This window comes from Paroedura picta, chromosome 1, assembly GCF_049243985.1.
Source record: "Paroedura picta isolate Pp20150507F chromosome 1, Ppicta_v3.0, whole genome shotgun sequence".
Taxonomy (NCBI): Eukaryota; Metazoa; Chordata; class Lepidosauria; order Squamata; family Gekkonidae; genus Paroedura; species Paroedura picta.
The window spans coordinates 124,881,429-124,899,644 of NC_135369.1; the positions used below are offsets into that span (position 1 = coordinate 124,881,429).

The 18,216-nt window shown below is 41.4% G+C and overlaps 1 protein-coding gene across 1 annotated transcript; it reads right to left on the bottom strand.

The window, feature by feature from the left end:
- Positions 1-522: 522 nt before the first annotated feature.
- On the bottom strand, positions 523-18,106 carry QRSL1 (glutaminyl-tRNA amidotransferase subunit QRSL1). Its single transcript, XM_077302864.1, has 11 exons — positions 17,954-18,106; positions 16,035-16,194; positions 12,544-12,642; positions 10,202-10,298; positions 8,932-9,108; positions 7,404-7,579; positions 7,187-7,299; positions 5,884-6,076; positions 3,091-3,208; positions 1,397-1,602; positions 523-1,052 (listed from the first exon to the last, which is right to left on the bottom strand). Exons 1-11 carry the CDS (start codon positions 17,975-17,977, stop codon positions 841-843), a joined length of 1,575 nt encoding a protein of 524 aa, XP_077158979.1. The 5' UTR covers positions 17,978-18,106; the 3' UTR covers positions 523-840.
- Positions 18,107-18,216: the final 110 nt, after the last annotated feature.

Genomic DNA, 18,216 nt, shown 5'->3' on the forward strand with positions numbered 1-18,216 from the left:
GAACCCTCTACCAGTTTATGCAGGTGGCTCCATTTGAAAGGTACATTATGTTGCAATGCCAGATTTAAATGTATCCCAATGCTTATTTAGTGACTGCGAGATGTAATTTGTGCTTTTAATGTTTTATACCTCACTTGGAGAACTTGCTTGCCTTAAAAACTGTTCCCTAAAAATAAATAAATCACTCATTTTATCCAAGTATCCCTAAATGTGATAGGAGTACAGCTACAACAGTACACTGTCATATTTGGCATGATAATGTCATGTAAATTACCCAGCCTGAGTTTTGGAGATACCTGATATTGACATGAACAGAACATAATTTGAACTAAATGGACGGGAGAAGTGTTTTAGATTCTAACCACAGGGGCTGACCATCGTAAAACCCAGACACCACAACAGTTACCTAAAATTCAGACAGATGGGTGGAGATGTGCTTTATGACCTTTACTGTTGCTACTAGACTTCAGTCTAATTATGTGACCCTGAACATAAGAAAACAGCCCTTCCCTCACTCCAAAATATCAAAAAAATGTTTTTATTGTTGGACATAATTGTAATTCGTATGCAAATTTAAGACAACCCCCCCTTTTCATCCAATGCCACAGCTGAAAGAAATCTTGCTCTTGAGTAAATATTGTATTTAGAAATTGATTACAGGCTCAAGTCTCTTACAAACTTAACTAAACTCTAAAGACTTCTGATTTTTCTTTGTCTTCCATTCTAAAGTGCTTGCTCCTTGAATCAATCTTTTTCATAAAGATATTGTATTCTTGAGTCTTTTGAGGACAGAAGCAGGCTGCTCTAGAATCTGTATAGTTCATAATTTCCAGTCTTTGGTTAAGGAAAAGAGGCTGATTTTTCCTCTTGAGAGACAGCATCAACTTGATCCATTATCTCCTGTAGCTGGATCACTGGGAATTGTACTTGTTCTTCAAACCATTTAGCTACAGTAAGAAGCTGCAGCTCACAGAACGCACGGCCGATAAACTGCAGCCCGATTGGCAAGCCTCGTTCAGAGAGTGTTGCGGGAATGTTTATAGCTGGCAGGCCTGAAAAACAAAGAAGACCTTTAGTGGCATGATAACTCATTGGTAGATGATAAAACTCAGGCTATAGCTATCTGCCCTGAATGGCCTTCCTAGAATCATTTTCAGAATCCTGAATGGAAGGACGCTTTCAAGCTGGCCAAACTGTTTTTATACAGTTGCATTAGGAACCCTGTACACTGATCTGGCAGTAGGGAGAGGAGAACAAAGCAGTCTGGTAGCTGAGGAAATCAGTGTGGATGTTTTTAAAGGACCAGGGGCTGCACAGCTCAGTGGGAACCTCCCAGATCACAGAGTCGGCTGCTTGGAAGTGACAAAGGCACAGAGAGAAAAACAGCAATTGTTACCGGCCATGTTAGCAGCCTGAGTGAAAAGGTCATCTTGGGTGCTGCGGGTTCTGTTGTCCTCTCGGGTGAACTCCACATAGGGCACAGCACTGTCCAGTGTAGTAGGAGTGAGCAGGACATCAACACCAGAACTGAAGACTTTTGCAAAATCAGCAGCAATGAGTCTTCTCACTTTCTGGGCTTTAAGGAAATAGGTCTCATAATTCCTAAAAGGCCAAACAAAGAGGCAAAAAAACGACCTTGTGAAAACTGAAAGCAGGAAAGTGAGTGCTAGTCTTTCAGTATGAGAGCTGAGTGAAAGGTGATAGGGATGTGTCCAAGTTACATCAGTACATTAATTCTTCTGAGGCTGTTGCTCAAGAAAAGGCATTTTCTCCAACCTGCCCATTGTTAACCTGCTAAAATTATCCAACCATCCGCAGCACAAAAGGTCATTTTGAATGCTTTCCTACAGCACCACCTGTAGCTCGCTGCCACTATCAGATTTCACAGTTCTCATTCCTGGTTTTCACATCAGAGCTAACCAAATTTCTCCAGATACCTAATTCTGGATCCAGCGAGCCACTGGTACAAGAGCTGTGGATTTTTCCAGCTTTCCCCTCTCCAGAAGGAGTTCCTTCTGAGGCCAGCAACACTGCAGAACCCATGTGGAGTAACAGCCTTACAGGTCAGGGGGCTGCAGTGAGGAGCAGGAAGAGGGCAGAAATTTCCCTCTTCCATCAGCACAGTTTCTCTGACAGAAGAGGAAGCAATTTTGTTCCCTTCTCCCTCCTTCCTGCAGCCCACTGATCCCATGACCTCATGAACCAATGCTTCCAGGGTCAGAAGGGGCCGCTGGGGGAGGAGAAAAACTGAGAACACCAGTGAGTATCAGAGCCCCACACCCAAACATATTGCAGGCTTTAACCTTCAATATAGAACATACTTTTCTGTTTCATGAAGCAATAAGTTTAACTAAAAGGAAAAAAGAAAAGTTTTGTCTCTCCTTAGTCAGTCAAATAGAGCCTCTTGTGGCGCAGAGTGGTAAGGCAGCCGTCTGAAAGCTCTGCCCATGAGGCTGGGAGTTCGATCCCAGCAGCCGGCTCAAGGTTGACTCAGCCTTCCATCCTTCCGAGGTCGGTAAAATGAGGACCCAGCTTGCTGCTGGGGGGTAAATGGTAATGACTGGGGAAGGCACTGGCAAACCACCCCGTATTGAGTCTGCCATGAAAACGCTGGAGGGCGTCACCCCAAGGGTCAGACATGACTCGGTGCTTGCACAGGGGATACCTTTACCTTTTAGTCAGTCAAATGAGACTGCCTGTAAGTGACTCACCCAAGTTTGTTTCAGCTGAGACCTGAATGCAGGATTCTGAGGTCTAAACCAAAGCAACTGCTGAACGATGTTATTTATCAGAAGGAAGAAAACTGTTTAATATGTATACATACCTACATTTTAAATTAAGTGAAAGTAGCAATAAGCTCCCTAGCGAGGAGACAGTGGTAGAAGAAAACCCACAAGTCACCTATTAGATTTTGCAGAATTTTAGGAAAGACTGTTTTGCTGTATCTTGCAGCTATGGCATTATCAGCAATAATAATATTGCCTTAACTAGGTGGAAAAAAATGTCCAGCATGAGTAATTTCATCCCTAACTGCACAACAAATAAAATGCTGGCTTTGTAAATCTGAGCTTTATAATGTGCTGAACTTACTGTTTTAGCAAGAAATAGTTTCCTGATAGAATTCTTCCCCTTACAACATCATTAAAGCCTTCCCGGCGTGTCGCTGCATACAAAGCTTCTGTGGACTTGTCAGCACTGCTGCGATGTCCTAAAATTAAAAGTCACCAGCAATTTGGGAACACGTCCGAGAGCCATTCAACGTTTCCTCATGAATAAACAACAGAAATCACTAAAGTGTATCCATTTATACACTGCTGTTGCGTACAGCTAAATGTTTCTGTTTCCTCCTTGGCAGAATGGTTTCAAAGTTATTATGGATTTCATCAGCTGCCATTGGATGAAGCCAGCCAGGAAATCAGCTGATCATGCTGCATATGCTGCCACAGAAGCTGGAATATCCTTATTGAAGTTCTAGAATTTACTCTTCTAATTGCTTCTGCAATTAGAATACACTCATTCATTCGTTCGCTCATTCATGGAAGTAGCCTGTTGGTGTTGCCAGGGCTGCGTATGTTAATAATAACTGCCTGCAGTATTGGAAATTTAATAGATATTAACTCTAAGGGAGCACACTTGCCACACAAGTGCAATCAGGGGGAAACATTAGTTAAGCGATGGTGGATATCAGGAAATGTTGTGATGATAGTGGATGTTCTGTACATTCATACCAATTATAAAATAGCCTGACACATATCCATTTGAAAACAATTTGTTCTCCCCACCATTGTTATTCATGTTGTGTTGTAATTGTTACTGATAGATTGTGTTGTTCTGTTGAAACCTGTATAATGTTATAGAGCGTTATAATGTTCCATGTAAACTGCCCAGAGCCGTAAAGAATGGGCGGTATAAAAATACAAACAAACAAACAAACAAGTGTCCTGCTACAGGCCTTCCAGGAACACCCGGTTGGTCCCTGATTGAAATGGGATGCTGGACTAGAGGGCCCCTTGCTCTGAACCAGCAGGCTCTTCTTTATTTATTTATGTTCTGCCTTTCTATTAGGAAAAGAACACTAAAGATGGCTAACAAATATGAAACATAAACAAATAATTACTAACAAGATATGGGGTGCAGCTTAGCAGGGGTGATAATTCAGTCCTTGATGACCACATCAATCCCCAGCCCCAAGGAGCTCAAACTGGCCCCAACCAGTATTTTGACCCTGGCTCTGGCCTGGTGGGACTCTGCTGAAGGAGGTCAGAGCCCTGCGGGGCCTTTGGCAGTTCCCAGGGCTTCCAAGGCAAGAGATGTTTTGCCAGGCTACGGCGGAGGCCAGGAGAAACTTCAAAAACCGCTGGGGTCTCTGTCTGGCTCCGCCCGACTCAAACCTTCCTGTGAACTCTTCCACACACCCCCCCCCCGCCCACATGAGAAAAAGCACTAGGGGCAATTTTAATAACTAATATTTTAATATTTAATAAAATAATTAATATTAATGTTTTCATGCTTAACGTTTAATTTATATTTATGAAATATATGTATGTATTTTATATTACTGTAATCTGTCCTGAGTTTTCAAAGACAGGAAGGAATACAAATTTCAAAATAATTAAATGCCCACATTTTGAATTAGATGGATTTACTCATATTGGTCAATCTAATAATAAACTGCTTGAAAACAGCCTGTGGGAGTTATTTAAGTACAATATTGGCCTGGCCCTGGGGAATACAGGAGTACTAAGCAGGAATCAATGCCTGTGATCAGGCTGCCATTCTGTAAAAAGAGAGTTCCCCGATTCCCTTCCTATTCTTTGCAACAGGAAGTTCAGCGTTATTTCAATAACACCGTATTCCCTCATCTTCTGACCTTGAGGGCAGACTAACAATAGAGCTGAACAATGCATGTACTCTGTGCTGCAGAGCATGCTCTCCTAAGGACACAGCTGCGACAACACTTCTTTCAGAATAAAAACATGCTCCTAGAAATGATGATGATGATAATAATAATATGAAAAAAACCACACCCACCAAGTGAGGTCAGTGAAAGACTTCCCATGAATTGAAAAAGGGTTTTGGTGTACATCTAATCTTTCTTTGGCCAAAATGCATTTCTGAGAAGATGCCTCACTGGGGTGGGGAAGGGCACTTCTTCAGATATCGTCAATGAATCTGCCTTTATTCCAGATAATAACTGGTTCTATACTGTGGTTTGTGACTCAGACAGTGATTTATAAGCTGCTCAAGGAGGGGGTTTTCCTTTTAAAAATATCACGGGTTGTGTTTTTAAATGCAGTCTCCTGCACAGCGTGGCTTGACTACAGCTGAACCACACTTTGTATAGCTTAACCCAGGGGTAGTCAACCTGTGGTCCTCTAGATGTTCATGGGCTACAATTCCAATGGGAATTGTAGTCCATGGACATCTGGAGGACCACAGGTTGACTACCCCTGGGTTAACCAACATGGTATCAGATCCCCAGTTTTTGAACTACTATGCAATAACTGTCATGGGCACAAGTGTGGAAGGGCTATTTCCCCTGATTCAGACCAAATCACTGCTCTTCCTGGATGATGGATAGGGTTGCCAATCTCCAGGTGGTGGCTGAAGATGTCCTGGTAGTATAACTAATCTGCTGGTGACACAGATTTGTTCCTTTGGAAGATGGACTCTGTGGCATTACAGCCCACTGAAGTCCCTCCCCTCTGCAACCCCTAACCTCCTTAGGCTCCGCCCCCTAAATCTCCAGGTGACAAAAATCTCTACTGACAAAAATCCCTTCTCCACTTACACAATAGTGGCAATCTTTGCAAGACCCAACAAGTTCACAATGCATATTTGCATAACTATGCTTGGAAATGGAACCACTTAAACAAGCCTTACCGTACTCCAGGCCATCAAACCGGGCCATGTTTGATGCTACTTCAGCTGCGCACAGCACATGGTAACAGACAATTGAGTAACAAGTGTGGGGCAGACTCACTTCAACCACTTTGGCGCCTGCTTTCTCAAATAAGCCAGCTGCCTTGGACCACACTGCCCGAGTTTCACTCGACATTCCCGGTGCATCGTATTCCTTGGGAAGGGGAGAAAAATGCAACGCCATTAACCAGATCTCAGAATATTTTACAATGCTCATGCATGGTAATGTGGTGGTGGTGGTAGTGGTGGTGGGGGGGGAGTACTGAAGTTGCTTTGTAGTATGTCAAAGAAAATTCCGGAGGTCAAATTCTTTTTCTCTAAACCATGGATCTCTGTTTAATTATTAGGGAACTGTGTCTCCTTTGGCAGCCAGTTAGGACGCTGTGTGCCCAATCAATTCCTGTTTCAGTGCCAAAATGAGGCTTCCTTCAAAGGACCATCTACCTTTGGGAGCTATTTGGGAATGGTTGAGATGAGTCACGGCAGTTCTAGCCCAAAGACCTGGATGATGAGGAAGGGCACAGTTGTCGGCAGGGAGCTCATCAATAAAAGAAAAGCTAGGATTATCAGTTACAGCTTTGTACAGACCCAACTTTCATGGACTAATGATGGAAAGGTGTGAAGCAACATGACACTTTGCAATTTAACAGACACACTGAGCAAGGTCCGGCTCTGCAGTGGTGGCCAAGACACGGGAGGAGTGTTTTTGCTTCCACAAGTCATCATTCTTGAATAAATGTCACTTCAAAACAGAAATGTGAAACACTTATTGTTTCACATAAAAGTATGTGATATATCTATACCTACAGGTACATATCTATGCTTACATATCTCACTGTTCAAACAAAGATCCTGCTTAAAATATAGTAATGATAGTTTGGGAATGCTCCTTCCACACATGGATGTTCTATAAGTTCTATACATCAGGGGTAGTCAACCTGTGGTCCTCCAGATGTCCATGGACTACAATTCCCATGAGAATTGTAGTCCATGGACATCTGGAGGACCACAGGTTGACTACTCCTGCTATACATTACATAGAAGGAACATGATCTCTCCTGCTATTTGGGGGGACATGTACAGAATCTAATGCTGAAGAATCAAGTATTCAAATGACTTGTCTCAGTGAGTGAACTGAGATTGGATGAGAGTAGGCTATACCATGCTGGCCGCCCTTGTCACATGAATCAGAACACCAGAAAAAAAAATCTGTTTTGGTGCCAGTTCATTCCCCCCTGCCCAATGACCAGTGGTTTAGAGTCACCTTTGGTATGCCTATGCAGAGCTGACTGATATCTGGAATCCTGGGAATCTGGAATAGATGAAAGGGGTCCTGTACTGTGGTTGAGTCTTTTGGATCATGCCCACCAAGTACTCCTGAAAGAAGCAAAGACCATGGTCAGCTCCAGAAAACAGTACACTACTGGAACCAAATGAATTTTGAGACAATTACACTGGGGAAATAGGTACATTTGTCCTACCCAACACGGTGGCCGCATCATCCACACATCTAGTTAAAATGCCTGGCACATCCATGGAATTCACAAGCGGTATGAGGCCATGGCGGGAAACTAAGCCATATGTTGGCTTCAAACCAACAACTCCAGAGAGAGAGGCTGGATTTCTGGTTGACCCTCCAGTATCGGATCCCAGTGCCCTGTGAATTGAGAAAAAGTTATTATCAGGAACAGATTTCAGGTCACAATTGGCTTTGCTCTTATGCCTATGATGATTTGTGCCCAAGATAATTTCTGGATTCATTCTAATAATATAAAATGCTAATTCATCAGGCACACGGAATGGACTGGTAGATGCCTATATACAGAAGCTGCTAGATATACATATACAGAAGGTGACTGAGGTATAAGGAAGATTAAGTGAAATAAGAGTACAAAATGTTTTTAAAACCACACTGTGCCTTTAAATAACTTGTGACTAATGGTTACTTCCTATGATCACATTATCATAGCTATGCTTTGCAGCAGACTCCTATCATGCTGTTTAAGCGTAACAGCCTGAAGAGCCTTTTATTGCTAAGTGATGATTACTAACCAACGTGAATGGCCTGAAGGAATAGGACTGGACTTGTTAAAGCTAAAAGGCCCTGAATAATACTGGATGTTTTGAGACACTTTGAAGGAAGAGAAGATATAAGGCATCATGTATCTAATAGAGCTTCCATATGGATGAAAAAAAGATCAACAACGAGCAGCTATTCAAGGATACATGTTGCCTTTATACAAAGTTACAATACAGGAAGTATACAGAACTAATGACCAGGAAGGTTCAGGGAGAAACCACCCACCCAGATTCTGTAGCACTGGTAGAAATGGGGGCTGGAGGTTTCCCCTGCCTAGGAGTCTGCAGGCAATGGACTGTGTCAGTGTATTAATATCAGGATTTCTTTTAGTTATTCCCTCTAGGTTTTTACTTTAAAATAAATTATTGTTTTAAAAAAATTATTTTTGTCAGCACAGCTTGGTAACCAAGAATAAACCTCGAATCAGAAGCGTGAGAGGGATTTCCAGACAATGGGCTCACGTTAATACTAGAACAATATCTGGGCTGAAAGGGCATTTAATCTTTAAGGGTGAGATGTTGTAAGTCTCACCAAATTAAAAGGTTTATGTTTCTGTGTGATTGGGCTGCTGGACAGATTTTTGATCCCATAGCAGTTCTCAAATAGGAGGATCAGTAACATCCCTTACTCCTTATTGCCACAATAAATTCTTTTTGAGGAGTACATAGTGCTCATGTTGAGATTATAAAAAGTGCTTAGAATGAATTATTTTTCAGTCTTGGATTTAAAAAGTCAAGGTGAGGATCACCATAGGTTCAAGACTCCTTTTGATCTAGTGTAGTTCTTTCTGTTTCAGAATAAATTTCATGTACTAGTTCAAAATGGTGTAGCTTCTGGGTTTTGTTTGCCACCCAGCAAACTTCTGGCACTAAACACTTAATTAGTAGCACTATGATTTTAAATTAGAAACCTTCAAAAATGCTTCTTACGCAAAGCAAGTGAAAGATGATACTGCAGCTGCACTGCCTCCAGAGCTCCCGCCTGTTATCAACCAGCTGAACTCTTCATTCCTTGTGCTTGAGTTTCGCAGACATTTTCCTCTGTATTGTTGTGAATAACTCCAGGGGTTTCTCACTGGTCCAAACACCCCATCTGTGCTTCCTGAACTAGAGTAAGGAAATCAGAGGAAAGGAAAGATGCAGGCTTATTGATAGGTCTAACCATCTTTTATCCAAGTGCATTTGATCCACTTGTTCCAAACTGCAATCACAAAAGATCTGTCCATTTTCAGTCCCTAGACTCTGATATCTTTACACAATAGCTTTGTTCACAGTCTGTATATATTTGTGTAATATGCTTGTAAGAAAGAGCATCCATATATTCGCTTGACAAAATGCAATTGGGAACCAGTGCTTGGATCATTGTGAGGTTTGTACTACATGATGTACTGTAATGTACATTGAATATAACATGAGAATTAATGCACATATAAAGAAAAATCAATACAAACGTATGTGTGTTCACTATTACTTGGGCTACTAGCCGTGATCATTCAGGGGTAACAAATCTGTAGTTCTTTAAGGATTTTTCTGTAGTTTTAAAAAAGATGCCTTTTTATTTAATTTGATTTCAAGTTATTCACACACCCCTCCTAAGTGCTGGCTTGGGCTGGTTTACAACACAAAGAATACAATTAAAAAAAACATACCTTAAGGACATAATTCCAGACATAATCTATGGAGCTGCTCCACAGTTCCAAGTGAGGAATCATTACCTATGCTAATCAGTATGCTCATTTAGCCATAAAAGCCAAGTTATTTTATATGCCCTAACCAGGTAAAATTTAGGGATGCGTTTTCACACAAGTACAGTGTATTGTGTTTTCTGAAGGCCTTAGCTGTCTCTCTAAAAATAACTAACTAACTAACTAAATAAATAAAAAAATAAAAAATAAATAAAAATAAATAAATAAAAACCACAACGTAGTTTCCAACTACCGGGTTTGTAAAGACAGGCTTGAATGGGCATGAGCACTATCAGGTGAAATCCTAGAAACAAGAGCAGGAACAACTAGGGGGTTGGTGGATGGCAAAGGATTCAGAGCTTGTTCAATCACCCTGTACTTCTCCAGAATGAGCACTGCTAACCATGTAACTCATTACCATGTGGCCAATCTATTTCCCCTTGTAACCACACAATTCAACAAAAAGATAATAGGGCAACAAGCACTAAGGAGGCTCAAGATTTTGTGGCACTTACCCCATAGCAAATTCATCTAGATTTGTTTTGCCAACAAGTACAGCTCCTTGATCCAGCAATTTCTGAACTACTGTTGCATTGTAAGGGGGGATATAACCTGAAAAATACGACAAATACTGGGCTGACTGAAGCCTATGTATTTTTCTATAACTTTATACCTTAGTAACTGGATTTTGCCTTTGCAAAGATAGACAAACATGCTTGAAAGGTATTACAATAATACTGTGATGTTTAAATTTTTCAAATGTTGGGAAATCCCTTATTAAGCCAACCAAGAAAGGAATTATACAAGTAAAAAAGACTAGATTCTTCCAATAGTACTGCAATTACATGAGTTACATGCCTCTACTCTACTAAATAAGGCTACCCAATCTGGCATTTATTGACTTGCTGGCAAAAGCTCCTGCTCTCAATTTTAAGAAAGGTATAAGTTGCAGAATTTCAGGGAATGATGGATGAACCCGAAATCCTTTTACTATAGCCTGCCATGAACTGGCGAGACTGGGAGTGGCCAGTAATAAATCAAACAATAAAATAAAAATTAAAAAATCCTCCCTCTCCTGCTATTCTGTAAACATCTAGCCATGCTGGTCAATGACCATAAATAAATCATCTGATCTAGCCTGGGGAATTTGAAGGCTTACCCTCACTATTTTGTGAGGTTCTGGTCGATCCTAATAAAAAGGAATTACACTACAGTTTTCTGGCAGGAATGAGTGTGAAAACCACTGAATTCCCCAGGTGTGTACTAAAATAGCTTAACTTTGTTTTATTTTAATATAGTTTATCTACATTTGCATATTTACATGTGTGTTTTGTGTTTTTCCCATGTCAGATGATTTATTTAAATACATTATTAACAGAACCAATAACATCATGCAGATTTTTAGTACATCAAAGGCTGCATTAATTTCTTCAAGCAATCATTAAAATAAATTATATCCACCAAGCTGTATCAATTCCCCATGTGGCTAACAATATTAAAACAAACAATAAAGCAGAGAGAAAAAGAAACATGTAAAAACAACTCCATTAAAAAGCCAAATTAGCAATATTACCTGAAAGCCAGACAAGAACCAACAGCACTGCAAATGAATACAACTAGATTTGTTAGCAAGCTGAGAGGCAAAGCACTCTAATTCCTCCCAAGGGTTAAGGTGAATATTAGTGGACACACTCCAGCTTTGCAGGTGACCCAAACTTATGCCTTTTGTTCACAGGCTCTTAGCTTTCTCAAGGCCAGAGCCAAGAATATGGCAATTAGTTCTTCCTGAAAACCTGTGATCTGTAAGGTAGGAGCAGGAGGGATGCTGCCATCTTCCAGAGAACTCTTGTGAATGTGGCCTCTGACTGGATTTGGAGCCTCACCTGACACCAAGGACCCAAAGAGTATAACTGAGCTAGAGATTAACGGAAGGGGACTGCTGATTTGGTGATTTTACTGGAAAGAAGCACAGACTATGCTGAATTGCAGAAGAACATTGAACACTATTTTGGGGGGATTAATGTCAGGTATATATGTTAGGCAGAAAAGTCATTTTTTATTGTTTTGTACTATTTAATCAAGCAGACTGTGTCACCTAACAGTATTCCTCCCCCCCCCCCCCCGCTTTTTGTTATTTATCCTATTCTGTTAAGAAAAGGTCTGATTTCTTGTGTGCATGCAGCCTCAGAGACCCTCAGGTCCGCAGACTGCTGGCCTATTAGAGGGGCAATGGCTCAAGGGGACTCAGGGATGGGTCTTGACCCCAGAATACCAAAGAATTGACATAAACATCATTATAAGTAGATCAGAAAATCAATCCAAAGAAAAGTGCAAGATTTGTTGGATTTATATGGGCGTTAATAAACTGAAGCTATTGTACTGTGGTCACATTATGAGATGACCAGAGTCACTGGACAAAGACAACCATGGTAGGAAAAATCGAAGGTTGCAGGGGAAGGCCCAGCATGAGACGGATAGACTCAAATCAAGGAAGCCATGACCCTCAGTTTGCAAGACCCGAGCAAGGCTGTTAACAACAGGATGTTTTGAAGGACGTTAAATCATAAGATTGATATAAATTGGGAACAACTTGATGGCACCTAACACAGACAATCCTGACAAAATTTAAACACTAGTATGTTTCATTCTGCGTGTTCATGTGGCATTTCTGCTTGTGCATCATCTCTGTTGATTCTTCTCCTATTCCAGCCCCCACCCTGCAAGACCCCCACAACATTCCCAAGGGACGACACCACAGGAGCAGAGGCATCACCCACCCATGTCTATTCCCTAAAAGAATTTTGAGATGGAAAAAACAAACAAGCAAACAAACAAAAAACCCAGTATAATGATTTACCTTTTAACATGTTGGACGCACATGTTGTTTCAATACCCATCGTACTGAAGTTGTCTTTAACTGCAATAGGAATTCCATCTAAGTCTCCCAGCCTCTGGCCTACATTATAGACAACATAAGGGCTTTTAAAATCATAGGTATGGAATATTATTTACATTACTTTTCACATAGCAAGATGAATTCCCTCAGTAGCTTTCGCACTGTAGGATCAGGCATAAGTACCCTTTCCATTTGAATCCCTTTTGCAAGCACTGCTGTGCTTAGTGCTAGTAGCTGGACTCCTTACACAACCCTTAGAATGAGCCATTTGGAATACAGATATCCTCCCCAACCATAACTCACTGTGCAGTACTTATGAGCCACAGGGTGACCCTTCTCCAGTGCACCAGAGCCAACACCCAGCATCAAAGCAAGATGATACAGTATTTCTTTGTGCTTGCATTGGGAATCTTGGGTTCAGTCATATAATCTGCCATAACAGTGCAGTTGAATGTGAATAGACACCTAGTATATATTTTTGTTTATCATTCAACAAAACAGATTTTCAGGCAGCCAAATGTGCTTGGCTTTAATATTTGCATGACACATTCTACGAAGCCTCAGCCTTACTAACAGAAACTTACATATACTTGATGCATACAACATTTCTAATGTAGTTCCACCTCTTAAGATAAGCAGTATTACAGGAATGAGAAATACCACCGGAATCCTATGTACGGCATACTCTTCTTTCTTTAAAGTAGTTCAGGACACAATGAGCCTTTACCAAGGTTAGTTTTCAACATATTGTTAAATAAACTTTGTTCTACAAAGCACTTAAGCAAGAATATTATTTTAATTATTATGATTATTTATTACATTTATTACCCACTACTCTCAGCATGCTGGCTTATGGTGGGTTACAAGATAAAACCCCAATAAGACCCAATAAAAAACCCAACATGGCAGAAAACAATCCTTCCCCTAATGGAACAACTGCTACCGGGTGGCAGAGGGCTGTTTCAACAAACATCCTCAAGATGGTTGAAGGATGATATACTTCTGGGGGGGGGGATTGGAATCAGATCTTTCTCCTGCACTGGCCTCAATCACAGACCTGGCGGAAGAGCTGTGTCTTGTGGGCCCTGTGGAAATCCAGCAGCTCCAATGGAGCCCGAAACTCTCCTGGGAGCTCATTCCACCAGGAAGGGACCGAAACGGCTCTGGCCCTGGTTGAGGCCAAGCGTACTTCCGTGGTGTCAGGATCAAACAACAAGTTTGTAGCCACAGAGCGCAAAGCCCTGTGGGGGGCATAGGGTGACAAACAGTCCCTCAGATATGTGGCCCCAGACCACCAAGGGCCTTAAAGGTCAAAACCAAAATCCTGAACCGTATCCGGGCCGCAACTGGCAACCAATACAGCTGCCTCAGCACTGGCTGGATATGGGCCCTCCAAGGTGTTCCTGTGAGGACCCTAGCAGCCACATTCAGCACCAGCTGCAATTTCTGAGTAAGGGAAAAGGGCAAGCCCACATAAAGCAAGTTACAGAAGTCTCTTCTGGAGGTGACCATTGCGTGGATCACCAGGTCACTAATAGCCTCGCCTGACAAAGATGGAAAAACACCTGGTGGGCTACCTTCTTGACCTGTGCCTCCATGGTCAGTGAGGCATCCAAGGTCACTCCCAGATTCCTTGTCAGGCTTGCGGTGATCAGTTGCGTCCCAACCGGTACGGGCTTCCTGTTCCGCCACTTTCCTACCCAGCCATAGGAACTCCATCTTGGAGGGGTTGAGTTTCAGGTGACTCTGCTCAAGCTATCCTGTCATGGCTTCCAAACATCTGGCAAATGGTTCTGGGAGGATGGAAGGGTGGCTGTCCATGAGGAGATAGAGCTGGGTGTCATTTGCATATTGATGATGGCCCCACCCAAAACTCCGGACCAGCTGAACCAAAGGGCGCATAAAGATGCTGAAAAGACTGGGGAAGAACACCACCCCCTGAGGAACTCCATAAGGGAGACTACAGGAGTGTGACAACACATTCCCCACTGCCATCCTCTGGATCTGGTTCTGGAGAAAAGTGCGTAGCCAATCAAGGGCTGCGCCCTATATCCCCGTCCTGGTGAGGTGGTGAACCAATAACTCGTGATCGACTACATCAAAAGCGGCCGACAGATCTAACATAATGAGCTGACTCGCCCTGATCCAGCTGGCACCGGAGTTCATCTGTCAGGGAGACCAGCGCTGTCTCCACCTCATGGTTTAATTCAGTTAAACTGGGAAAATGTTAAATAGACCAAATTAAAGGACATGGTTTGAGCCAGCTGGAGATTTAGGTTGGTTCATTTATTTATTTAAAAATGTCCAGCCTATGCACACATCCTTACCTACTAGTGAAGCTAGCATGATTGAATCCTGATTTTCAGATTCTTTATTTTATTTAAATGTAACACTCATAAGGCCAAAATATCCACCCCTGGGTTTTTGTAAGGTCTTCTTTAAACTGGGCTGTAACTCATGTGCAGCAGCCACACAAACTTTGTTTGCCAGAGATACGTCATCCTTGTGGATATTGTGCTGGCATGTGATCTGAGCCTGCAGTGCTGTTTTGCACATGTTGTAGCCAGGTTTGGACAAAAGGCTGAGTACATGCAAAAGTCACAAGGGAAGAGTCATTCCCTTTGCCTAGCCAGTGTCATGTTTAAGTTAGGCTCAGGATTTGGCTGCGTAACTGCAGCTAAATAACATGGAACTCAACTCCATGCTGACAGTACACAGACAGCACAACAGGCACATAATGTTGGTACAAACAAATGTGTTTTGAGAACTAGGTCATAAATCTGCCAGGCCACTAGACCAGCTTTCAACAAATTTTGTTTGGCTGTAGGAGCCAGCATCATTTTTCATCACTTAGAGTTTTACATTTTTTAATGATGCTACCCCCAAACCAAACTTTAAATTCAATTTAATTGAATATTGGGAGTCAGTACAGAACACAATTGGTTAAGAATTAAATTTATCCACCAATCCTGACTGGTGTAAAAATCTACATACCAACAAGTTATTACAAGAACTTTTTATGTCATACCAACAATGTATTCATAAGTTATATAAGAAAATATTCTGAAGGAAAATAATAAATAAACTTTGGGTTGGATTTAGCAAAGTTTTTGCTCAATCTTAGCCAATTCCACTCCTTATTACAGGTCCCCTTCCAAATGGCTCTTGTCATTGCAAACCTCATGATCCCAAATGTTTTTGGTGGTAAAAAGGACCCTTTCCTTCCTTTTGCACCAGTAGATCCAACCATTTGCGTATCTGTTGAGAGACACTGCAATGAAATCATAATTGGAAATATTAAGTAGCATAATTATATTTCTGAGTGCCATGATGACCTGGCTCCTGGGATTTATCAAGCCCAGCACTTGACTAAAATAAACTCAGCTGTACCTTTTACAACATTGTTAAATAACAAAAGATAGGGAAAAAATTGTTTTACAGGATAAATTTACCTTTTCTGTATCTTTTTTCAGATGCTTCAGCCTGTTTTAATGCTGTGCCTTCTGTTACAGAGATATAAGCATTAAGAAATCTGGTGGCCTTGATTAAGGCAAGACACTTCTGACAGAGCTCTACTGGACTCACTTTCCCTTCCTTTAATGCTGCAGAAATCTGAAATGGCAGCCATTTATAAAAGGAATCAAGAAAAAAACAAGTCAGGTTTCTGAAACTAAGTTTTCTACTTGCAATGACATTTGTGCATACAGTAATTTTGTATCAAATAAATCATTGTTTCAGCAAACAACATTACAATGATATAAAATCAAAGTTGTGATTCAAAGTATTGAACTGCAGTAAGAGAAGGCTGTTCAAATCCCTCTCAGCAATGAGGGTCACTGTCTGGCCATGGGCCCATCCTACTCTGTCTAATATCTCTCACAGGACTGTTGTGAGGATAATACTGGTAAGGAGAGAACCATGTCCACCACCCCAAGTTTCTTCTAAGGGCAGAATAAAAATGTAATTAAAAATAACAATTAAAACATACATTGCATGAAAGAGTCCCAAGTCTTTCTGAAATAATGTTGAGTAATTATACTAGAAATGTAGGTATTTATAAATTTATAGTTGCCTTGTCTCCCCGAGACTTTTCATAAATCAATTCCTACTGTTCCTGTGTACCAGGAAAGATGACAGATGACATGGGAGTGCCAGTACTCCTATGCATGTTGGATAAAGGCTAGGACTTGGGACCATTATCCATAAAACTATCACTAGATTAATTTCCCCTTCAAATTGATCCACACTGTATTTCTCTTCACTTCAGGTAAGAAACTATCATAGGCTCAAGTCAAGGGAAAATTTTTATTTTTACAGAAGGAATTATTTCCTTTTGTTCTTCTACTGTAGCTGAAAATGCCCCTCACCTGAAATACTGCTACTGGAAAAACAAGAATGTCATAGCTTGCATTCTATCTGAAGAAATGTTGTGTTGGAGTTAAGCCCATATGACTAGGCTTCTCTTTTTTAAAAAAATACAAGCACAACCCCCTTTTTAGCCAGTGATTACACAAGCTGTGCAGATGCAAGAAACCCTTTCCTGCCATAGACAAGTGTCTGACTTTCAACCTTAATAACAGGCATTTTTGTTGTTATGTTGGGTAGACTCTGCAACTTAATTAACTACAAAAGCAAAGATTGAGGATCTCCTGTGTGGTGCATCTTAGCTGTGGAAATTATCTGTCCAGGGTAGTCTCCTTGGCATTTTTAGAAAGATAAAGGTCTTTTGTTTTTTCCTGTTGGAAATTATTTAAGTGCTAAAGGTATCAGATATTTGCCTTTTTCATGAATAATAACTGGTGCTTTATATTCTTTTTTAGTTTTTACCCACATGCAGCAAACTGACCAAGAAATAGTAAACAACGGTAAACAAGGTTACTGTCGCCAGAATCTTTGTCAGAGCAATAGTACAACAGGATAAGGTTTCAGAGGAATACTCATGATAGCCTATTGAAACAGAAATGAAAACTAAACAGCAAACTAACATTTTATTCACAGCATGAATTAATGGATTAGACTCCACTTCATTTAGAAATGAGCTATCCCCCTCCATGTGCTTGAAAAAAATGTTAGTCTTTAAGGTGTCTCTAAATTTCTCATTTAGGTTAAGATCGTCATCTTAAAGCGACATTACAACCACAAATCCAACAAGCAACGCTTGGGAAAGCTTTCCTTGTTTTTTCTCTCTCTCTCTCTCATATATTTCTTACTGCTGAATAAAGGAATATGCACTCTCAAAAGGATTCCATCAATTTCACGGCGACAGAGCGCTCGATCAAACACAGAGCAGCAGGAAAAGTGCAGCACGAACGGCTTGACCCTCCCATCCAGGGACAGTGGGCCGATCCCAGCCGTACCCCCCCCCCCTCACCTCTCGGAGCGAGGCACGCAACATCTTCCCTACAAAGCCTAAACCTTCCAGCGGAACGGCCTCTATCAGCCCGGTACTGTACAAAAAAATTATATGGGCGCCGCCATCTTGGAAAGCACCTCCCAGTATCGCCGAGCCTAATTGGCTGGAGCCTCCTACGACTGCTGTGATATCGTGCTCCTATTGGCTCAGTGGAGGAAGCACGTGTGCGCCTGTCGGGGGAGGCTGGATTAGTGCGCTAAGCGGGGAGGTGGTTTGAAGGA

Coding starts and splice junctions, on each gene's coding strand:
- QRSL1 (XM_077302864.1), bottom strand. CDS start 17,977: ATGTTGCGTGCCTCGCTCCGAGAG. Junction 3,209..5,883: donor GTTTGATGGCCTGGAGTACG/GTAAGGCTTGTT, acceptor TTTTAATTTTAG/GACATCGCAGCAGTGCTGAC. Junction 1,053..1,396: donor TCAGGCTGCTAACATGGCCG/GTAACAATTGCT, acceptor TTTGTTTTTCAG/GCCTGCCAGCTATAAACATT.